This window comes from Dasypus novemcinctus, chromosome 26, assembly GCF_030445035.2.
Source record: "Dasypus novemcinctus isolate mDasNov1 chromosome 26, mDasNov1.1.hap2, whole genome shotgun sequence".
Taxonomy (NCBI): Eukaryota; Metazoa; Chordata; class Mammalia; order Cingulata; family Dasypodidae; genus Dasypus; species Dasypus novemcinctus.
Window position 1 is genome coordinate 50,876,529 of NC_080698.1, and position 24,257 is coordinate 50,900,785.

The 24,257-nt window shown below is 41.8% G+C and overlaps 1 protein-coding gene across 4 annotated transcripts in view; it reads left to right on the forward strand.

Moving 5' to 3' along the window:
- MKRN2 (makorin ring finger protein 2) overlaps positions 1-24,257 on the forward strand; it is a 51,544-nt gene that overhangs the window by 25,484 nt on the left and 1,803 nt on the right. Inside the window, exons 2-8 of one of the 4 annotated variants that reach the window (XM_071212229.1) lie at positions 6,988-7,099; positions 12,868-12,996; positions 13,966-14,147; positions 15,621-15,925; positions 17,229-17,443; positions 19,043-19,153; positions 24,026-24,170. In XM_071212229.1, coding sequence (XP_071068330.1) covers positions 12,875-12,996; positions 13,966-14,147; positions 15,621-15,925; positions 17,229-17,443; positions 19,043-19,153; positions 24,026-24,170 — 1,080 coding nt within the window. In that variant the 5' untranslated portion in view covers positions 6,988-7,099; positions 12,868-12,874. Of the gene's footprint in view, positions 1-6,987; positions 7,100-11,865; positions 11,888-12,867; positions 12,997-13,965; positions 14,148-15,620; positions 15,926-17,228; positions 17,444-19,042; positions 19,154-24,025; positions 24,171-24,257 lie in introns of those variants that run through there. The other 3 variants (XM_058288281.2, XM_004456122.4, XM_058288283.1) reach the window with 3 other exon arrangements.

The following is a 24,257-nucleotide window of genomic DNA, read 5'->3' on the forward strand; positions in this document are numbered from 1 at the left end:
CTAGTTATACTGGCTTGTTAAGATCTTCTGTTTCTTCTTGAGTCAGTGCTGATAGTTTGTGTGTTTCTAGGAAGTTGTCCTTTTCATCTAGGTTATACAATTTATTGGCATACAGTTGTTCCTAGTATCTTCTTATAGTTCTTTCTAGATTCCTTTGGGGTCAGTAGTAGTATAACACTATAAGTCTATTCATTTTATTTAGTTCATATCAGTGAGACCATACGATATTTGTCCTTTGTGTCTGGCTTATTTTACTCAACATACTATTCTCAAGGTTTGTCCATGTTGTCATACACATCCCGATATCATTTCTTCTTACAGCTGAATAATGTTCCATTGTATGTATGTACCACGTTTTGTTAAGCCATTCATTAGTTGATGGACAGGTGGGCTAGTTCCATATTTTAGTAATTGTGAATAATACTGCTATGAACACGGTACAAGTGTCAGTTCGTGTCCTTGCTTTTAGTTCTTCTGAATATACTCCTAGTAACAGGATTGCTGGATCATATGGCAGTTCTGTATTCAGCTTCTTGAGGTACTGTGAAACTGTCTTCCACAGAGGGTGTACCTTTCTATATCCCCACCAACAGTGAAGGAGTGGTCTTCTTTCTCTACATACTCTCCAGCATTTGTAGTTTTGTTTTTTGATGATGGTTATTCTATAAAGTGTAAAATGGTATCTCATTGTCTTTTGTTTTTTTTTATCTGTGTTTCCCTAATAGGTAGTGATGTTGGATATTTTTCATGTCCCTCTCCCCCGCCCCAGGCTCCCTCATCTGTCTGCTTGTTGTATGTTTGCTGTCTCTCCTCATTGGGTCTGCTCATCTTCTTTAGGAAGCATCCAAATCTGAACCCGGGACACCCCCCCCCCCCATGTGGTAGGCAGGCACCCAACTGCTGGAGCCACATTTGCTTTCCTGATCCTGTACTTAGAAAATCCTGAAGAATCCACAACAAAACTGTTAGAATTTATAGGTGATTTCAGCAAAGTGGTGGAATACAAGATTAATATGCACTCTGAGGAGGAAGAAAAAAAATTCTGTGTAAAAGAGGAGCAGGTCTATTTTATCTGACATTAGTATATCTCTCCCAGCTATATTTTGGTTACTACTTGCATGGTATATATATTTTTTTCTATCCTTTCACTTTCGACCTAGTTTTCAAAGAACTAGTGTCTTTGAATTTTAGGTGAGCCTCTTATAAACAGCATATGGTTGGGTTATGCTATTTTATCCATTCCACCTATCTTTGCCTCTTGCTTTGGGAGTTACTACATTTACATTTAAACTGACTACTGATAATGCACAACTTTCTCTTCCTGTTTTGGTATTTTGTGTTTAAATTTTGAGACTTGTGACAATGTTGTTTATCCTGGAAAATGATCCGTAATTGAGAAGAATGTATATCCTGATGTTTTTGGGTACACATGTTTTTGTTCTGTATTTGTGTAAATCTAGTTCATTTATCATATTGTTAAGTTCTCTGTTTCCTTTGTAATCTTCTGTCTAGGTGTTCTTTGCATTAATGAGAACAGTGTATTGAAGTCTCCAAATTTATTGTAGAAGTACATCTCTGCCATGAGTTTTGCCAGTGTTTGGCTTATTTATTTGAGGGCACTATGGTTAGATGGATAAAAACGAATGTTATTTCTTCTTAGTGGGGATTATCCCTTTTATTAATGAATACTCTGTCTCCTGATCCTAAAATGGGATTTTTTTTGAGGTACAGGGCTGGGGATTGAATCAAGACCTCATGTGGGAAGCCAGCACTAAGCCGTATTGGCTCCCTTCAGTTGGCTTTTTCGTTAGTTGCTTGTTTGTTGTTTTGTTTTTTAGGAGGCAGCATGGACTGAACCCTGGAGCTCCCATGTGGAAAACAGGCTCTCAACCACTTGAGCCACATCTGCTGTCCTCCTGAAACTGATTTTTTTTTAATTTTCAGAAATGTGTTTTTTTTAAAAAGCTTTATTTTTTTGTTGATTTCTCTCCCCCCCCCCCCCCCCCCCCCGTTGTCTGTCTGCTCTATGTCCATTCGCTGTGTGTTCTTCTGTGTCCACTTGCATTCTTTTCATGCTGCACCAAGAAACACTGTTGCTTTCTTTGTTGCATCATCTTGCTGCATCAACTCTCCGTGTGTGGAGCACCACTCTTGGGTGGGCTATGCTTTTTTCATGCGGGTTGCTCTTCTTGCGTGGCAGCACTGTGCATAGGCCACCTCACACGGGTCAGGAGGCCTTTGGGTACTGGACCCTGGACCTCCTATATGGTAGGTGGATGCACAGTCAGTTGAGCCACAACCGCTTCCCCTGAAACTGATTTTGACTTAAAGTCTAACTTGTCTGATAGCATAGCCATCCCAGCTCTCTTGTTTAATATTTGGATGGAATATCCTTTTTCATCCTTGCGCTTTCAATCTATTTGTGTCTTTGAGTCTATGGTGAGTCTCTTGTAAATAACATATATTTGGGTCATGCTTTTTTATCCATTCTGCCAATTTTTGCCTTTTGTCTAGGGAGGTTAATTCATTTACATTTAAAATAATTACTGATAATGCAGGACTTCTGCCATTTTGCTCTTTTGTGTTTTTAAGTCTTACACGTTTTTTCACTCTCAATTCTTCAGTTAATGCCTCCTTATTTATTTGGCCTTTTTGTACTGAACCACTTTGAGTCTCTTCTTAATTTCTTTCATATTTATTTTTCTGGTTACCACGGGGTTAAAATGCAACATCCTAAATCTTTAACAGTATTTGATTAGATACCAACTTAACTTAAATAGTAAACACATACCTTGTTCCAAAACTCTGCTGTATCCCCACCTTTTTTGGGTACTTGTCACAAAAATATTTCTTTGTACATGGTATGTGCAAAGCCATCAATTTATCTTATTTTTTATATATTTGCATTTTAACTCCTGTGTGAATCAAGAAGTGGAGTTGCATAATAAATAGTACAATACAATAGTACTGGCATTTATTCTTCTTTGATACCCATAGTGCCTTTCCTGGAGGTCCTTATTTCTCTATGCTGCTGTGATCCACTGTCTAGTGTCCTTACCGTTCATTCTGAAGAACTTCCTTTAGCATTGCCTGTAGGGCAGGTCTAGTGGTGACAAATTCCCTCAGCTTTTGTTTATCTGGGAATGTCATAATCTCGCTCTCATTTTTTTTTTAAAGATTTATTTATCCCCACCCCCATTGTTTGCGGTAGCTGTCTGCTCTCTGTGTCCATTTGCTGTGTACTCGCGTCTTTAGGAGGCACCGGGAACTGAACCCCAGACTTCCCATGTGGAAGAGGGTGCTCAGTCACCTGAGTCACCTCAGGTCCCTGGTTTGTTGTGTCTATCATTGTATTCTCTGTATCTATTTTGTTGCATCATCTTGTTGCGTCAGCTCACTGTGCCTGTGCACTGTGCCAGCTTGTGTTCTTTAGGAGGCACCAGGAACCAAACCTGGGACCTCCCATGTGGGAGGCAGAAGCGCAGTCGCTTGAACCATGTCCACTTCCCTCGCCTTCATTTCCTCCCACCTCTCAGCTACTCTTTTTTTAAGGTACCAAGCCCAGGGTTTGAACCCCAAACCTCATGTGGGAAGCCGGTGCTCAACCACTGAGCCACATCAACTCCTGTCTTCCTCATTTTAAAATGAAACTCCTGCCAGATGTAAAGTTCTTGGTTGACCATTGTTTTCTTTCAGCACTTTAAATATTTTGTACCCCTGCCTTCTTGTTGCCCTACTTTCTGATGAGAAATAGTCACTTCATCTTACTGGGATTCCCTTGTACATAACGTGTTGCTTTTCTGTTGCAGTGCTTTCCTAAACTTACATGACTCTGAGCCCTGTACCTCTAGTTTTGAGGCACACACCAGTGTTTCAGCTGACACCAGGGTTTCTTGGAACACGATTAGGATAATATGATCCATCCTTACCACTCAGCAGGCTTCTTATCATGTTACACACTTCTTTGCCTTCTTACTTGCTGCTGTCCTCTCTGGCACACACTCCTCCCTCCTCATCCTTTACTTTGCACACCTCCTTGTTCCTTTTGGCTCTGCTTGGGTATCACCTCCCCTGTTGCCCTCCCATGTCTGCACTCAGCCGATAGTATATGCCTCTTCTCTCTGCTTCTCCAGTACTCTGCATACATTTTAATAAAGTACACATCACTCTTTTGTAACTAGCTGTTAGTTTGTCAGTGACTTTTATTAGACTTTAATTAAAGAGCTGAACTTTCTGAGTACCTTCTGTGGAATAGGTACTGGACCAGGTATTTTGCATACAATTTTCTTGTTGTACCAATACCTTTGCCAGTATTGGATAGTCTTTGTAATTTTTTTAAAACTAAGAGAACCTTTTATTATTACAAAAGCTGTATACGTTCATGGTAGAATGTTAGAAAGTACAGATCAACAAAAATAAAGCTAAAAATACCATATACCTTACCTCAAGAAATGTCACTCTTAACATACCATTATATATATCTTTTTAGGTTTATAAAATACATGTATATATACTTTTATGTAGTTTTACTAAAATGAAATCATACTGTATATACTGTTTTATAATCTCTTTTAGTTAACAATTTTCAATTTTAATTTTACAGAATTCTTAGTCCCTAATCTTATTTCCCCATTTGTCCTCCAGAAGTCCTTTACAGCTAGTTTGTCCAAACCAGAATATAACCTAGGATATTTTTTAGCTGGTTATTATGTCTCTTATATTCTCTCTACTAACCTAGTGCATCCCCCTCCTTTTATTCTTGTCTTTTTAAAAAATTTTATTTTATTTTTTTAATCTTTCTTTTTTTAACAGTTTTATTTGCATACCATAAAATTCAACCAATTAGCATGTTTCCATTACCCCTAAAATATCCTTTGTGCCCATTTGTAGTCGCTATTCCTCCCTCCCCCAGCCCTGGGGAACCACTAATCTACTTTCTGTCTCTATAGATTTGCCTTTTACGGACATTTCATATAAATGGAATTATGCAATATGTGTTTTTTTGTGTCTAGCTTCTTTCACTTAGTATATTTTTGAGATTTATCCATGTCATGGCATGTATCAGTGCTTTATTCCTTTTTATTAAAGCAATTAAGATTCCATTGTATGGATATATTAAATCATACTTATCCATTCACAAGAGAGGGACATTTGGGTGGTTTCTACTTTTTGGATATTATGAATAGTGCTGCTCAGAACATTTGCATGCTAGTCTTTGTGTGGATATGTGTTTTCATTAATCTTAGGTGGATACCTAGGTCTGGAATTGTGGATTGTATGGTAAATTTATGTTGAAGTTTTTAAGAAACTGCCAAACTGTTTCCCTAACTCCGTTCTATTTTTTTTACATGACACCCAAGTTGTTAAGGAGACAAGGCCAGAAGTCTTAAATACTGCGCCTTCTTTTGTATTTTTTTCTGGTTGCTTCCTCGTAATGTCTTTTAGCTTTTTCCCAATCCACTGTATTTCCTGTAAACTGAAAGTTGGGTCTGAAGTTTTGTTGGATTCAAGTTATATGATTTTAGCTAGAGTACATCAGGGATTATGTTGTACACTTCATATTGTGTCACATCAGCAGACATAATAGTTTAGTTTTGTTGTTTTTCTTAATACATATCTGGTCCAGCATCATTTGTTGAAAAGACTATCCTTTCCCCATCGAATAACTTTTGCACTTTTATCAAAAGCCAGTCTTGGAACAGCCAGCAAGATGGCAACAGAGTTAGGAGCTCCTAGAGTCAGCTCATGCTACAGGGCAATTAGTAATCACCAGAGCTCTCTAAAGCACCTGTTTGAGGGCTCCAGGAGACCAGAAGAGCATCCTGCAATATCCTTGAAGGAATGGAAGGAGATTGCCCATCTGCAGAGAAGATTCATAAGCAGAGCACTGAGGCTGATGCCCATCCTCCACTGGCGGCATAAACCGCCTTGGGAGCTATTCTGTGGCTGGAATTGAAAGGGAGGAAGAGACAGTTGGGCACCAACTTCAGCTACTGATCAGTAAATTCAGCAGGCTGAAGTGTAATTGTATTTTTATTTTATTTTATCCACCCCCCCTCCCAATTATCTGCTCTGTGTCCATTTGCTGCGTGTTCTTCTGTGACCGCTTCTATCCTTATCAGCGGCACCGGGAATCTGTTCCTTTTTTGTTGCGTCATCTTGTTGTGTCAGCTCTCTGTGTGTGCGGCGCCATCCTTAGGCAGGCTGCACTTTCTTTCGCGCTGGGCAGCTCTCCTTATGGGTGCACTCCTTGCGCGTGGGGCTCCCCTACACGGGGGACACCCCTGCGTGGCACGGCACTCCTTGCGCACATCAGCACTGTGCATGGGCCAGCTCCACACAGGTCAAGGAGGCCCAGGGTTTGAACCGGGGACCTCCCATGTGATCAGCAGACGCCCTAACCACTGGGCCAAGTCCACTTCCCTGAAGTGTAATTGTAAGAACAGCTGAAGTTTGAACCTGTCCAAGTCAGAAGGAGGCCAGTAGCCAACATTTTAATTCTGCCACTGGCAGACGCAGTGTTGGTAGGGACCAGCTTCTTTCCATCCAGATCAGATTGCAGCTCTAGTCTAAGCCACAGTCCCAGCTCTGGCAGTGAGGAAGTTGGGGGCGGGGGCAGGGGAAGGGGGTGGAATTGGGACGGGACCTGCACCACACTCTCTGGGAAAATACAGGCCACGCCACAGACAGCTGGAGATCATCCTATTCTGGTGGCGCAAGCCAACTCAGGAGCTATTCTGTGGCTGGAGTTGGAACCTCCATTTCCCATGAATGGGAAGAGAGACGGTAACCACTGACTTTAGCTACTGATTAGTAAATTCAGCTAGCTAAAGTATAACCCTAAGAACAGCTAAAGTTTTTACCTATCCAAGTTAGAAAGAGGCAGGTAGCCACTATTTTGATTCTGCTCCCGGGATGAGGGGAAGCCATGCTAATTGAAAATCACAATGACAGTAGGGACTGGTTTCTTTTCTTTTTTTTTTTTAGGGACTGGTTTCTTTGACCAAGATTGGAATGCATTCCCACCATAGGCTTCAGCCCCACCTCGATCAGGGAGGAGGGTGGCAGGCCCTGCACCAACCTCTCCGGGTAAATGCTGGTACATTTGGCTGGCAAGACTGAATAGGCAAAAGTCTACTAGGGCAACTGTGGTCATTTTGGATGTGCATGGCTTAGATTGCTGCCCAAGCCTGCAGCTCCATCCCCACCCCAGGCAGGGGAGAAGGGTGTGGTTAAACTTAATCAGTCTCTCTGGGCAACTAGAGTCTAGGCCTGCACAACCTGGATTATTACACATAGCTATGGCTCTGTCCCTACCCCTGGCAAAGGAGAAAGTTGGGAGAAGCTTTGCTGGTCCCTTGGGCAATGTGGACAGCCTGAGTCTCTGCAGCTTACAACACCAACTACATCCTTGACTTCTGCTACACAACCAGCAAGGGAGAAAGGGTAAGAAAACCCTAAACTAAAGAAAGAAACTGCATCCAAAGTAAATACATCTAGTAAGCCAGAGACCAAGACACCAACAAAAAATTACTATCCACACCAAGAAACAAAATGATATGGCTCAGTTAAAGGAACAAGATAAGCCTCCAGATGACAGAAAGGAGTTGAGACAACTAACCATAGATGCTCAAACAAATCTCCTTAATAAATTCAATGAGATGGCTAAAGAGAATAAGGATATTAAGAAGACATTGGATGGGCACAAAGAAGAATTTGAAAGCATACATAGAAAAATAGATCTTATGGGAATGAAAGGCACAATAAATGAAATAAAAAATAGACTGGAATCATGTAATAGCAGATTTGAGGAGGCAGAAGAAAGGATTGGTGAGCTTAAAGAAATAGCCTCTGAAAGCGAACATACAAAAGAACAGATGAAGAAAAAAATGGAAAAAATGGAACAAAGTCTCAGGGAACTAAATGACAGCAAGAGACATGCAAACATACATGTCTTGGGTATCCCAGAAGGAGAAGAGAAGGGAAAAGGGGCAGAAGGAATATGTGATGAAATAATGGTAGAAAATTTCCCAACCCTGTTGAAGGACATAGATACCTATGCCCAAGAAGCTCAACGTACTCCCATCTGAATAAATCTAAATAGACCAACTCCAAGACACATACTAATCAGAATGTCAAATGCCAGAGATAAAGAGGAATTCTGAGAGCAGCAAGAGAAAAGCAATGCATGACATATAGAGATACGCAATAAGATTAAGTGCTGATTTCTCACCAGAAACCATGGAGGCAAGAAGACAGTGGTGTAATATATTTACGATATTGCAAGAGAAAAACTTCCAACCAAGAATCTTATATCCAAGAAGATAATCTTTCAAAAATGAGGGCAAGATTAGGATATTCACGATGAAAGAGAAACAGAGAGTTTGTAACCAAGAGACTGGCTTTGCAGGAAATACTAGAAATACTAAAGTGTGTGCTACAGCCTGAAAAAGAAAAGACAGCAGAGAGAGGCTTGGAAGAGAGTCTAGAAATGAAGATTATATCACTAAAATAAATAAAAGTCTCAAAAGGGTGGTGGAAATAAAATATGACAGATAAAACCCAAAGGTCACGGGAAGCGGATGTGGCTCCTGTCTACCATATAGGAGGTGCAGGGTTCGATTCCCAGGGCCTCCTGGTGAAGGCAGGGTGGCCTGCGTGGTGAACTGGCCCATGCAGAATTGTGACCCATGAGGTGTGCTGGCCCATGCAGGAATGCTGGCCTGCATAGATTGCTGGTGCGCACAGAGAGCTGATGCAACAAAAAGAGACACAGAGGAGAGACAATAAGAGATGCAGCAGACCAGGGAGCTGAGGTGGTACAAGAGATTGAGCACCTCTCTCCTACTCTGAAAGGTCCCAGGATTGGTTCCTGGTCCTGCCTAAAGAGGAGACAAGCAAACACAGAAGACCACACAGCGAGTGGACTCAGAAAGCAGACAGCAAGCACAAAACAACGGTGGCTGGGGAGGGGGGGAGGGAGACTAAAAACCCAAAGGTCAAAATTGAGTGAAATACGAACTGCCTTTACAGTAAACATTGAATGTTAATGGATTAAACTCCCCAATCAAAAGACACAAACTGGCAGAACAAATAAGAAAATGTGAGTCACCTATCTGCTTTCTGCAAGAGAGTCACCCTAGACCTAAGGATACCAACAGATTGAAAGTGAAAGGCTAGAAAAGTGTTCCACATATGCAGTAACAACAACAAAAAAAGTTGGACTGGCTATACTTACACTAAATGAAATAGATTTAAAAGACATTAGTAATGTGCAATCTGAGGAGGAAGCCCAGGGAAAAAAATTCCATTTACAATAGCAACTAAAAGAATCAGATATTTAGGAATAAACTTAACCAATGATGTAAAGCATTTGTATTCAGAAAACTACAACTCATTGTTAAAAGAAATTTAAAAAGACCTAAATAATTAGAAGAACATTCCATACTCACAGATTGGAAGACTAAATATCATTAAGATGTCAATTCTAACCAAATAGATACACAGATACAATGCAATCCTGATAAAAATTCCGACATTTTAAAAATAAATGGAAAACATGATAATCAAATTTATTTGGAAGGGTCAGGGGTCCCAAATAGCCATAAACATCTTTTAAAAAGGAAAAGTGAAGTTGGAGGGCTCTCACTTCTGGGCTTCAAGTCATATTACCTAGCTACGGTGGTAAAAAACAGAATGGTGCTGGCATAAAGACAGACACATAGGTGAATGGAACCAAACTGGTGGTTCAGAAACAGACCCTCACATGTATTGTCAAGTGATTTTGACAAGCTTGTCAAAACCACCCAGCCCAGGCATAGTCCGTTCAACAAATGGTGCCGAGAGAACTCGATGTCTGTAGCCAAAAGAAAGACACGTTATACAAAAATTAACTCAAAATGAAACTAAAACCTAAATATAAAAGCAAGAAACATAAAGCTTCTCGAAGAAAATGTAGGAAAATAGCTTCAAGACCTGGTGGTGGCTGGTGGATTCTTAAAGGAGATAGAGGAGGACTGAGATGGGCTGCTGATGCTTAATGTATGTACAAGTTTTAATTAACTTTATTGTAAAAGTGTGGAAATGTGTAGAATTTATGATAACACATTATAGTGAGTAACAGCTGGTTTATAAATGGGAATGTGGCTGAAAAGGGTAAAGGTAGTCTAGGGATGTAAATGATAATTGAAAGAAAGCTAGAGAATAATTTAGGGACTGAATAACACAGTGAACCCAGAGGTGGATGAGGACTGTGGTTGATGGTACAGATGCAGGAGTGTCCTTTGTGAGCTAGAGCAGCTGTACGTCACTTGCAGGATGGTGGGAAGCATGGGAAAAATACAACTGGAGTGACCTATGGACTGTGGTTAACAGTAATAATGTAATATTCATGCATCCATGCCAAAGATGTACTGTGTTGATAGTGGGGGGAAAAGTGTCCCAAATATACCCTATGGGACCTGGTAATAGTCTGATGATACTATCTCATAATCTGTAACAAATGTTCTACCACGGTGTGGTGTGTTGACAGAGGGGTGTTGTATGGGAATTCTGCACATGCGCATAATGGTTTTGTAAGTTTACAACTTCTGTCATAAAAATATATTTTAAAAATAACATGGTGGGTTGGGGGGAAATATACCAAATGTAAAATATGGACTATAATTATTAAGATTTTTAAAAAAAGATTTTATTTATTTATTTATTTTATTTCTCTCCCCTTCCCCCCCACCCCGGTTGTCTGTTTTCTGTGTCTATTTGCTGCGTCGTCGTCTCGTCGTCTTTGTCCGCTTCTGTTGTTGTCAGCGGCACAGGACTCTGTGGTTCTTTTTGTTGCGTCATCTTGTTGTGTCAGCTCTCCGTGTGTGCAGCACCGTTCCTGGGCAGGCTGCACTTTCTTTCGTGCTGGGTGGCTCTCCTTACGGGGCACACTCCTTGCGCGTGGGACTCCCCTACGCGGGGGACACCCCTGCGTGGCAGGGCACTCCTTGCGCGCATCAGCACTGTGCGTGGGCCAGCTCCACACGGGTCAAGGAGGCCCGGGGTTTGAACCGTGGACCTCCCATGTGGTAGACGGATGCCCTAACTACGGGGCCAGATCCGCCGCCCAATTAGTAAGAATTTGATGATACACTTTCATCATTTGTAACATGTCTCACACCAATGTAAGGCGTTGGTAGTGGGTTGTCGTCTGGGACCCCTGTATGATGTTATCCATGTTTGGTGGTTTGTAATGTTTGTAATGTTTGCTGCTTTGTAAGTTCACAACTTCTACTATACATTTTTTGATTATGTATGTTTATATATAAATGACATAAAAAATAATAGGGCAGTTTGGGGGAAAAATACACCAAAATGTAAGATAGTTTGGTTGGTAGTAATATTTTGTGAATTTCCCTTTACTCATTAGTTAAAAACGTTTCACAACAATGCAAGGTATTGGTGGTAGGGTAAGTATGAGAGCACTGAATGATGCTATGTATGTTTGTTTTATAAGTTCACAACTATTACCATACACTTATTGTTTATGTATATTTATGTATGAGTGATATACTTCAATAAGGAAATTTTTAAAATTAAAAAAAAAAAGCCAATCATGTGCATGTGCTTTTCTTTCCAGGCTCTTTAGAGAGTCCGCTAGGCCTCCCTGAATGCCATCCTCTTGACTCCAGCTCAGCAAGACCACTGGGCTTCCTGCACCACGGTCCAGAATATGCTTCTAGGCAGAAATCCAGGCTGAACAGGGGACTTAACTCATGTTTCCGTTCTGTCAAAGATCAGTCTTGTGTTGCCTTTTGTCCTTTATCTGTTGTTTCATAAATTTTGGTCAGTGAAGAGCAGATTCCATACCAGTTAATTCCTTCAGAGCCAGAAGCAAAAACTGATGGTTAGTTTGATCCTTTTGCAGCTTGTTTTTAAGCTTTATTGGACAGGTCTAAAATATTCTTTACTCTAGGACTAATTATAGCCTTAGTAGCAAAGCATGTCCCTTCTGGGATCTCTCTACTGTTTGCTCTGAATAATGAATGAGGTCTCTACTCTGGTTGGTCAGAATTAGGTTTCCCAGTTATTATGTACCAGTTTATTCCCTCAGGGACAGAAGTGAACATCTCAATGAAACATTCTTATATGTATCTTTTGATGCTATGGCATCTTATTTGTTCCTCACTACAACCCAGTGAAGCAGGTAGTGTTATCTTCATTTTTTAGATATAGGTAATGAGTTCCAGGGAAGTTGTCTCTGTGACTTGTTTTTAGGTGACATGACTGGGTCTTGAACCCGGGTCACTCTGACTCCATTACAGCTATACCCTTTAAGCTACATGAGAACAGAGAAAGCAATTTTTCATCTTCTTAATTGTAAGGCTCAGAATTTATATATTTAGCATATCAAAAATCAGGAGCATAGATCTTAAAATAGAAACAGGACCATTTGCTTTTCTTCCAGAAAAGCTGTCATTGAATCGGTGGTGTACCCACATTCTATCTTAGAATCAAGGAAATACATCTAGATCCCATGCCAAAAAGAACTTTGTCACGTATCATGCGCTTAATAAATATTTGTATGATAGGTGCAAGAATATGGTGATTTTTAAAAATTTATTTATTTCCCCCCGTTGTGGCTTGCTTGCCGTCTGCTCTTTATGTCCATTCGCTGTGCATTCTTCCATGTCTGTTTGTCTCCCTTTGTTGTGTCATCTTGCTGTACCAGCTCTCCGCGGGGCACAGGCCAGCTGGCCTTCCCAGGGCCTCCCATATGGTAGACAGGAGCCCAATCGATTGAGCCACAGCTGCTTCCCAAGAATATGGTGATTTTATAAAGCAAAATGGGTTTCTAAAAATTTTTGTGTCTGTTTGTCTTTTCAGGTATTTTATGCATGGTGTGTGTCGGGAAGGAAACCAGTGCCTGTTCTCACATGACTTGGCAAACAGCAAGCCATCCACCATCTGCAAATACTATCAGAAGGGTTATTGCGCCTATGGAACTCGTTGCAGGCAAGAACCTCGCAGCTATGGCCACCTGAGCCATCGAGTTGAATACTATCAGGAACGTAAATACCTTTTTAGCATGGATCCTGATAGAGGCAGATTTTAATTTAAAAGTAACATTGACAGTATTATAAAATGTATGGTAAACAACTTTAAAACCGCAATAATTTTAATTTTTTGAAATCACTTTCTGGGCTTTGTTCTTATAAATATATGGTTATAAAATTGTACTCACAGTATACATGGGATTTTCTGTCTTGCTTTTTTCTTACATTTAACGTAAGTTTTTCCCTACGCTGTAGGAAACTGTCTTCTAGCTGTGATTTTACGTTTCATACCATTAATGCAACATCATTTTATTAACTGTTTCTCTGTTAGGTATTTAAGTGAAGTCCAGTTTTTGTGTATAGAGTTTATTTATTTTTTTTTAGCGCCAACTGTAGGAAAGGTTTTATAACTTGTAGACAGCAAAAATTTTCCAAAATTCTGTTCCTCTGCTTTTGTAGTGAAGAGCTTCTCTCCTTTTCCTTGGCCTGCAAAGCTGCCTTCCCTCCCTCCCTCTGTGCTGTGTGGGAGATGATGGAAGCCAGCCTTCCCTGCTCTCCCCCTGCCAGTGAGTGAGTGCCCCAGGGCACAGGCAAGTTGAGGCCAGTTTCTTGGCTGTTACACTGGCCTTCACCAACAGTTTGGGGATTCCTTCCCAAAAGAACACTAGATTGGGTATCAGGAGTCTCAGTTCAACATCTCTTTGGAACTTTCAGGCGCTCATAGGACGGTCTGGGTGAGTGTGTGCCTCTCACTCTGGAGCGCAGTTCATATCAATAGGTATGGCTTTTATAGATGAAAGTATTGCAAAAGCTTGTCTCATTCTCTGCCTCAACACATGGAGCAGGGGGAGGGATGTTCCTTGTCTGGAGAGTAGAGGCCTGTGTGGGTAGAGTGTCCATTAACGCATCTGCTGTGTGTTTTGTTTAGATACGATCACACGAGGCCCTCTGCTGCAGCTGGTGGTGCCATGGGCACCATGCCCCACAGCGTGCCCTCCCCGGGTTTCCACAGCCCTCACCCTCCTTCCGACCTCACTGCATCTATTATGAAAACTAACGTACATGAACCTGGGAAACGTGAAAAGAGAACATTGGTACTTAGAGACCGAAGTGAGTGAGCAGAATCCTTTCACTCCCTCTTTTTGAAAAGCATTCTCTTCCCCCCATTCCCACCCACTTGTACTCGATATTCCTTTCTGACCTCTTATCAAAAGGGCTCCTAACCTAATACCTCTTCAAGTTGTCCATTTGTGGAAACACCAGAACTGTTCTGAGAATGCATTCACTTGGCCACACAGCTTTTGGAACATGCATTCAGCCTTGTTACCAAAGCTGGGCCGAGCCCCAAGTTTGTCCTGGCCAACATCTAAAGTGATCTTTCTGTCAGTGTGTAACTGCCGTCTGCATGGGGTGTCTGTCTGTCTGTGTTGATATATTTCAAAGCTATATATTTCAAAGCTGTATATTTTGGAAAACACATTTCACCACTTGACTTCTAGGTCAATTCAGTCTTTTCCTTCTTGTGCTAAGCCATTGTTTGCTTTTTTGGGTTGCACTTTTGGAAATAGAATAGCATGTTGGGATTTATGAGTGGTCTCTACTCTAGAAGAGGTTTTGGGGGGAAAGGCTATAAATTGTAAAAGTTGTTTTTATTGACTTATCCTCATCAGTTGAAGGAATTTCTAGTTCTTGAAGTTGTGCAGCTAAAATAGCCAGATGCCATCCTAAGGAAACAGGTAGTCAACCCAGTCAAATCAGTCACCTCTAAAAAGACTCGGAAGTATGTGTGGTGGGAAGGCAGTTGCTGCTGATGTGAGGCAGGGATTGCCGTTTAACACTGGCTTCAGGACCCACAGTTCACTTTAAAATGAGAAGTAACTTTATTGATAGAAAGCAAACCACTGAATTCTTTTGACTTCACTCTAAATTGCCTTCTGCCTTTATATTTTCACATGACTTTAGGGGGGTGGGACCAGAAAAAAGAAAAGAATGCAGGCCTTGGAACCAGACCGATTGGGTTCCCATCTCCCACTTGTGGTTGTGGAAGCTTGGGCACAGTGTTTGCTTTTTTCAGTTTCAGTCCACTCATAAAATGGGAATAAAATGATTTCCTCCAGAATTACTGGGAGGACGAGATTGTGCACATTAATTGCTTAGCCCAGGACCCAGCAGACCTTGTACATTCAGAAGTGTGTGCTCGTCCTCCATTCCATTGGAGCCAGTATTCTTATGGAGTGTGTGTGTGGTGTGTCTTCTAAGTGTTTTAGTATTAACTGGTCCATGTGTTGCCATCTCCATACTTGCCATTTTTAAACAGTTACTTTGATATTATGTATAAATGTATTGGTGGTCTGCTTTGCTATTTCCCTACCTTGATATTTGTGTTTTTCAGTTTTTTTAATAGTAGTAGTAGTGCCACTGGGAACATTTTATTTTTCCCTCTTGGCCTGTAACTTTTGCTACATATTCCCAAGAGTGAAATTGCCAAGGTCAGAATTGCTTAATTTGTTAAGTTTTGGCTAACTGGTTACCAGAAAGCTTGGACCAGTTTTCATTTGTGTGTGTAATGTGTTTTGTATTAAGATCTCTGTGGTATGGGTGAAGAAAAGACTCGACCCTGCGTGTTAAGTAATCCAGGAGGCTGCAGTGACCACCAGAATAGCCCTGAGATGAAGCCACATTCCTACCTAGAAGCAATCAGGAGTGGTCTTGATGACTTAGAAGCCAGCAGCTCCTACAGCAGCGAGCAGCAGCTCTGCCCCTATGCAGCCGCCGGGGAGTGCCATTTTGGAGATGCTTGTGTCTACCTGCATGGGGAGATGTGTGAGATCTGTAGATTGCGGGTCCTGCACCCCTTCGACCCAGAGCAAAGGAAAGCACACGAGAAGGTAAAGATGCAAACCTTTGCACACACTCATTTTAAGAAATGTGAAGTGCACTAAGTGACAGAGTTGTTGATGTTTCCAGAGGTAGCTTTCTGCCAGTAATGCCTACATTATGTACCTGGAATACTTACACCCTATGTGTGGTAATCTCTCAAGTTCTTTTTCCTGTTGTCACTTACCAGTTTTTGATTACTTTAGAATAAAAAAAAAAAAGCAGAAACAAAGCAAAGCAGAATTTGTAGAACAAATCTAGCTCAGAAGCATGTGTGTGTGTGTGTCTGTCTCACACATATAACCTCCCTCCCTAGGTTTGTGTATCATTGTGGCTGTGTCCCAGCTAGGCTGAGTTCTGGAGAATTTGAGGAGCCAAGTGTTGGAAGTGACCTCTGGGGTCACCGATCTCACCAAGTGTTGCTTGAGGCTCTGCTTCACCTTTGGCTCTCTGCTGGGTGCAGGGATATGAAGGTGGATTAGAGAGACAGAGGAGCTCATGGCTAGATACTTAGAGCCAGTGTTGTTCAATTTAGGGCTAAATTCTAATGCGGGATTAAATGTTCTTTGGGCCTAAGTTAGAAACGGCTTCCCTCTAGGAGGGTTGCCCAAAGTATATTTTAGTGGATATTGTGGCCCTAAGTAATTGAGACTTAAAATATACTCTGCATGGCAGGGGTGGTGTGGGGCTTGGTGTGTGGAGGTTGAGCCTGTCACTCTCCAGTGTCTTCCTTGTCTGTTTTCAGGTGAACATAGCATCAGGCTTTCCTCCTTATCCAGGTTTCATTGTCTCACATCTGTGTACACTGTGAGCTCCCAAGGCAGGACCCAGGTCTTCTGATCCTTTGCATCTAGTGCCTGATATATGGTACAGCTGGCACACAGTAGCATTTGGGGCTTGCTTATTGAATGCATTAGATCAGTTTTGGGGGGCAGACGTGCTAACTTCCCTGTGACCCTGGACTGCCAGCCCCGTGTTTATAGTCCAGATGATTTGTCATTCCTGTACTGCCCAGCGTGGGGAAGTGCACAGCCCAAATGAGCCAGGATACCCGGGTCTCGGTCCACATTGACTCTGTGACCCCACAGCAGCCCCCTAACCTTTTTGGACCTCCCTGGTCTTGGCCCTAAAATGGAAATAACCACATCATACTATGAAAGCAAGGGGCTGTACCAGGTAGTGCTTGTAAGTCCTTCTTGTGCCCTGACCATGATGCTGGGCCATGGCAGTATGGCTGGCAGCAGCTTTCAGGGTGCCCACCACTCCTTGGCTCCAGACTTCAGCAGGTTTCCCTCTTCCCTGTCTGTGCTTCAGATCTGCATGTCGACATTTGAACATGAGATGGAAAAGGCTTTTGCCTTCCAGGCAAGTCAGGACAAAGTGTGCAGTATCTGCATGGAAGTGATCCTTGAGAAAGCGTCTGCTTCTGAGAGGAGATTTGGGATTCTTTCCAACTGCAATCACACATATTGCTTGTCCTGCATCCGACAGTGGAGGTGCGCCAAGCAGTTTGAGAACCCAATCATTAAGTAAGTATAACTAGGGATAAAGATCCAGGGGTCTTGGCTCTAGAAAATGGGGACAGAGTTTGATATGGGACTTAATTCCATCCACATTTAAGCCTTCTCGCCCTCTAGAGGTGTTTTAGTGCTAAGATAAATGGGTGAGTTCTGGCTCCTCCATCTTCCTGCATACATGAACTTGGGCAAGTCACTTACCCTTTCAGGGACCAAGTGCCTTGTCCTGTAAAATATGGATAACAACTCCTACCAGATTTGCAGGGTGTTGAGGGAAAATTCAGCAGAGAGCATCTAGGTGAAGAGGTGCTGAATGACACTGACTTCTCAGGCCTGAGTTTGAATCCAGTGTTCACAGTTACTAGTGGTGTGACCTTAGACAAATTGCCTATTAACCTTTTCCGGCTTCATTTATTTTCATCTGTAAAATAAGGTTATCTGAGGAGTAACTGGAATAACGCATGTAAAACATTTGGCATGATGCCTATACATGGGATGTGCTCCATGTAGCCAGTATAGAATTCTTAAATCCTACAGTGGGCAGGGTAAGAGCTAACACATAGCAGCCCCTGCTGCAAGCTCTATGTCCTGTTATAAACCCTCTGTACAACTCATATGCTCAGAGACCCTACCTGTGCTCCTCATCCTAGTTTTACAAATAAGAAAACAGAAGCATGGCGTGCTAAAGTAACAACTTCAGCAAGATAAAAGTATACAATTTTATGGTTTTTAAAGTATATATATTCAGAGTTGTACAACCAGTGCCAATCTAATTCTAGAACATTTCCATCCACCCAAAAAGAAACTGCCATTTGCAGTCAGTGCCTATTCCCCCTGCCTTCCAGGCATTGGCAACGGCTAATATACTTTGTCTCAGTGGATTTGCCTTTTCTGGACATTTCATATAAATGGAATCCTACCATGGGGTCTTTTGCATCTAGCTTCATTCACTCAGCATAATGTCTTCAAGGTTCATCCAGGTAGTAGCCCGTGTCAGAACTTCATTCCTATGATATTCCATTATATGGATAATAACCATTCATCAACTGACGGGCAGTTGGGTTATTTGCACTTTTTAGCTATTATGAATAATGCTGCTATGAACATGTGAGTACAAGTTTTTGTATGGACATAGGTTTTCACATCTCTTGGTTATACACCTAGGAATGGGATTGCTGGATCATATGCTAAATTTTGAGGAACTGCCAAGAGTGGCTGAACCGTTTTACAATCCCACAAGTGATGTATAAGAACATTTGTTATTTGTATTTCTGATTTTAGCCATCCAAGTGGGTCTGGAGTGGTATCTCATTATGGTTTTGCTTTGCATTTCCCTGATGACTAATGATGTTAAACATCTATGTGCTTACTGGCCATCTTGTAGAAATGCTTCTTTAAATCCCTTGCCCACTTTTAAATCAAGGTTTACATCTTTTTATTGTTGGAAAAGCTTGTTCCCTCAGTTCCCATGTGCTTGTGATTGCATCATGCGGAAGTTTTGGTTAAGAGAATGCCTGTAGTCATCATGCATTTGAGTAAAGGTTTTGGTGATGGAATGTGCACATCATTTGTAACTTCTTCACTTTCTCACTAACCTGACTCTTATTTCAGGTCTTGTCCAGAATGCCGTGTGATATCAGAGTTTGTAATTCCAAGTGTGTACTGGGTAGAAGATCAAAATAAAAAGAATGAGTTGATTGAAGCTTTCAAACAGGGAATGGGGTAAGTGTCCAGACATGACCCTGATGCCTGCCTAGCTCTGATTTTAGTCTTTCTAGAACCTTTCCTCCTCTTCACAAGTGTGGACACCCAAGAGTCTCTTCCTTCTCTCAGGCACCATGCTGGGCTCTGGGGATAGAGTGGTGAGCCAGACCCTGTGCCTGCCTCCATATACTCCAGTTGGGTGGGTATATTGATTTCAACAAGTGACTATGTATCATTTCCTTCTGAAGTGGACTTGTTTAGTTTAAAAGTTGAACAGTATCCCTGACAATCCTGATTTTTCCTGGCAAGGTTGACTTGTCATCTGTGATCATTGATTCCTTCAGCAAATATATATTAAGGATCTGTTATATGACAGGTCTTTTCTAGTTGATGGGGATATAGTACTAAACATATCAGACAAAAATTCCAGCCCTCCAGTGAAGGAAAATAATAATAAAAATAAACGTGATAAAAAAGGAGAATATGTAATATTAGGTGGTGGTCAGTGCAAAAGAGAGAAATGAAGCTGGGGAATGGGGAGAAGGGGTGGGAGTTAAGGGTTGCTGTTTCAGTGTGGGAGACCAGGGAATGCCTCAGTGAGGAGATATTTGAGCCAAGACCTAGAGTAGGTGAGGTTGAGCTATGTTGGTTATGAGTGGGAGAAGAGCATTCCAGATAAGGGACCAGTCAATACAGAGACTCTGAGGCAAGAGCTTCTCTGGCTTGTTTGAATAACAGCAAAGAGTGACTCAATGAGACCGAGGGGGTAAAATACTGGAGATGTGAGCAGGGTGGGGCGGGTGAGCAGATGGTATAGGGTCTTACAGATCATATTATATGGATTAAAATTTTTATTCTGAATGAGATGGGTTTTGACCAGAGTAGTGACATGATCTCAGTTACATTCAGAGGATCACTAGATGATGGTCTATTGAGGATACATTGAAAGAGGCGCTTTCACTGACTTGTAATTTGTGGTATTCAATTGTGGTCATTGAAATTTGACCATATTGTTTGAGAACACGGGCTATTTAACTAAACTGCAATATATTAGTTTTCCTGGGGCTACTCTACAGACTGCCACAAACTGGGTGGCTTTAAACAATAGGAATAATTTATTCTCTTAGTCTGGAGGCCAGGATGAAATTAAGGTGTCAGGAGAGTTGGTTGCTTCTGGCGGCTCTGAGAGATCAGTTCTATGCCTCTCCTAGCTTCTAGTTAGCTGCCAACAATTCTTGCATTCCTTGGCTTGTGGAAACATAATTCCAATCTCCATATCCTCTCCATTTCTTAAAAGGGCACCAGTCCTTGGATTTAGGGCCCACTGATTAATCCAGGATGCTCTCATCTCCAGGTGCTTCATTTAATTATATCTGCAAATAAGGTCATATTCAGAGGTACTGGGGATTAGGATTTTGGGGGGCAACTAGTCAACCCACTATAGACGTGGTAACTGAAATTGATGTGGATCAGAACCATACAAACCTAGGACTGCCCATGCACTACAGTCTCCATTCTCCCTTGACAACCTGTATTGTTTCCAATTTTTGGAATTCTACTTTGCCTTAGAAAACTCGTGCTTTTTTTCAAAGAAGAGGAAAAAATGTTTTGTTTGGTTTTTATGTTTATGCAGATATTTACTATTTCCAGTGCTCTTTATTCCTTCAATTTGCTGTAACTTCTCTTCAGCCTCTGAACTGCCTTTAACATTTCTGGTGTGTAGATCTGCTGGTAATGAATCCCCTTAGGTTTTTTTTTTTTTTTTTAATCTGAAAATGGCTTTATTTTTTTCTTCATTTTTCAAGGACAGTTCATTGAATATATTGGTCTTATTGGTCTCCATATTTCCCCTTGTCTCCTTTAATGTGTAGAATCCTGGATTGACAGGATCCACCCCCGCCTCTGCTGGCCAGCACTTTGCAGAGAGTTTCTGGTGAGAAGTCAGTGATAATTCACACTGTAATGTGTTGGTTTATTTCCCCGTTGCTTTCAAGATTTTCTCTTTATCCTGGTTTTCAGCAGTTTGACATTTGCCTAGGAGTAGTTTTTTCCTATTATACTGTTTGATAGTCTCTGAAAAATTAGGGGAAATTTCAGCCATTGTTTCATTAAAATATTTTTTCTGCCTTGTTTTTTATTCTCTGGGGACTCTCATTATTCATATAATAGACTTCTGATATTGTCCCACACATCTCTGGGGCTCTTTTTTTCCTTTCCAAACTTTTTTTGCTCTGTTCTTCAGATTAGTATTTCTATTGATACATCTTCAAGTTCACCCACTGATTTCTTTTTTTTTTAAAGATTTCTTTCTTTCCCCCCTTCCCCTCCTCCTCCTGCCCTACTGTTTTTTGCTGTGTTCTCTTCTCATTTTCTCTCCTCAAGGATTCACCAGGATTCGATCCTTGAGACCTGCTGGGGAGAGAGGTTCCCTGTCAATTGCACCACTTCAGTTCCTGGTTTCTGCTGTGCTTCACTTTGACTCTCCCCTTGTCTCTCTTTTGATGTGTCATCTTGCTGCGTGACTCACTTGCGTGGGGCACTATGGATCACCACACGGGCACTTGGGCGGGCACTGGCTTGTCATGCAGGCAGGCTTTCCCTTCTGTTTCACCAGGAGGCCTCAGGGATCAAACCCAGGTCCTCCCATATGATAGGCAGAAGCTCTATCACTTGAGCCACATCCACTTCTCTGGTTTCATATTCATTCTGCCATTCTGCTCCCCAGTGCTTGTTCTGTATTTAAATTTCAGATATTTTAGTTTTAGAATTTCCATTTGGTCCTTTTTTATAGTTTGTTTTTCTCTGCCAAGATTTTTTTCATTGAATGTATTTTCCTTTGTGTCCTTCAACATGTTTTTAGTAGCTGTTTTAAAATCTTTGTCATCTTGAGGTTGGTCTCTGTTGACGCTTCTTCTTGAGAATGGGTCAACATTTCTGACTCTTCCGATGCTGAATAATTTTGGATTGTATCCTAGATGTTGTAAATATTACATTGTGGAGATGCTGGATTCCGTTAGGTTTCTCTTTAAATAAGTGTTGTTTTGTTTTAGCAGATAGGGTCAGGTCTAGTAGCTTACTTGGCCATGCTGGGAACAAAACTATCTGTAACCTTTTAATAGCTCCTTTCAGTTACAAGGTAATTAAATGGCTTGATATTTTCCTCTTGTAATTGTTAATGTGTGTCCACCAGAGAGCAGGCATGGCAAAACAGAGGTGGTGTCTGAGCCTGCAAAAAGGAGCTTTGCCAAAATTTGAAACTTCTCATGTTATTTATGTTTTGGTCTCTACTGGCTATTTCCTGAATGCCTGCTATGGGCCAGGTTCCTTCAAGCTAAGCACTGGCTTGAGGGGAAGAGGGTAGAGATTAGAAAAATAATTTCACAGAAAATTCCAAAGGCAGTTATGATGTAGGTTCTCTGGTGACAAAATTTTTCATAATGAGAGAGTACATAAAGGCAGATGTCAACAGAGAATGTACTTGACCCCACTTGGGGGTGTCAGAGCTGTGACTCATGAATAGCTATCCACGTGGATATAGGGGCAGTGGGAGTGGTCCAACAGGGCTGTAACATGAGGTATATATAGGATGTAGTGGGATTCAGTAATAAAGAGGAGGGAAGCGGGTATGGCTAGTGGTTGAACTCCTGCTTAAGTCCCTGGTATCTCCTCAAAAAAAAAAAAAAGACTGGAGTCAAGTATCTGGGGCCCTTGAATACCTTAAATGGTCTTCAAGACTAGGATGAAGGCGACTGCTGTCTTGGGGAGCGCCTCTCTGGTAGTGTGAAGACGACCAATTAAGAAATGTCTGTGTAGGGCTGGCAGCAGAGGATGGTGATCTACTACCTTCAATGGGTGGAATAGAAAGGATGGAAGGATTTGAGAGGGACACTGTAATTACACACAAGTAACACAACTGGATGTGAGCGATGAGAAGAGTTAGCATGATCTAGAGGCTTTGGCCTCGGTGACCAGATTTTGGGGAGTGGAGTGAGGGACTAGAGAGTAATTTTTCAACCTGGTGAGTTTACCTGAGTCTGGTGTCCAGCAGACAGCTGACGTGCCTCCCTTGGCTTTGGTGCAGGTTCACTGCTAGAGTAGCTGTTTGAGGGGCTGCTCTGAATCTTGGGGGCACTCAAGGGGATCATGAAAGACATCAGGTCCAAACCCTTGCCTTGCTTGAGTCCCCTCCCCAGTTACCTCCCATGCTTGAAAGAAACCTATTTAATATAGGTAGCAACTGCTCTGCAAGCAGGTGTGCCTCCCTCTGGGCAGCGATGAGGGAGCTTGTCTCTGTGTCCCCCCTCCCTTTTTTTTTTTTTTTAGCCTCTGGGGATTGAACCCAGGATCTGTTATGTGGGAAGCTGGTGCTCAACCACTGAGCCACATCAACCTCCCTGGCCCCATTTTGTTTGGGTTTTTTGTTTGTTTGTTTTTTTTTTCAGGAGACACTGGAAACTGAACCTGGGACCTCCCATGTGGGAGGAGCCACATCAGCTCCCCTCACTACTTTTTGATAACTATATTTTATAGACCTATTTATTTTATCTTACACATTTAAAAACATTATTCTGACGAGGGGTCCAAAGCACATAGAATTAGGAACTCCTGTTCTAGAGGATGAAGACAAAGAAAAATTGGAATGAGACCTACCTATAGCTTTAGGCAACTGCTCAAATTCACTACATGCCCTGTGACTCCTAAGTCATAGCTTCCTGTGGTCACCTTGGTGTCACTGCTGGCCAGGAAGAAGGAAAGTTCTCTGGGGTGGAACTCCTTTTGGGACTTGGAGCTGAGGCTGTCTAACTCATGTTACAGGCTGAGACGGAGGTGAAGGCCGTGGTCTCTCTGGCCCCCAGATTCTCCTATTGATTTCGTCTTTCTGCTTTTCAGAAAAAAGGCTTGTAAATACTTTGAACAGGGCAAAGGGACCTGCCCTTTTGGAAGCAAATGCCTTTACCGCCATGCTTACCCCGACGGGCGGCTAGCAGAGCCTGAAAAGCCACGGAAACAGCTCAGTTCTGAAGGCACTGTGAGGGTAAGGACCTTGCTGTGCTGAGGCATACCTGACTTTGGGAGTGAGTGGGCTTGGCAAAAGAAAAAAAAATTTCACCACCTTAATGAG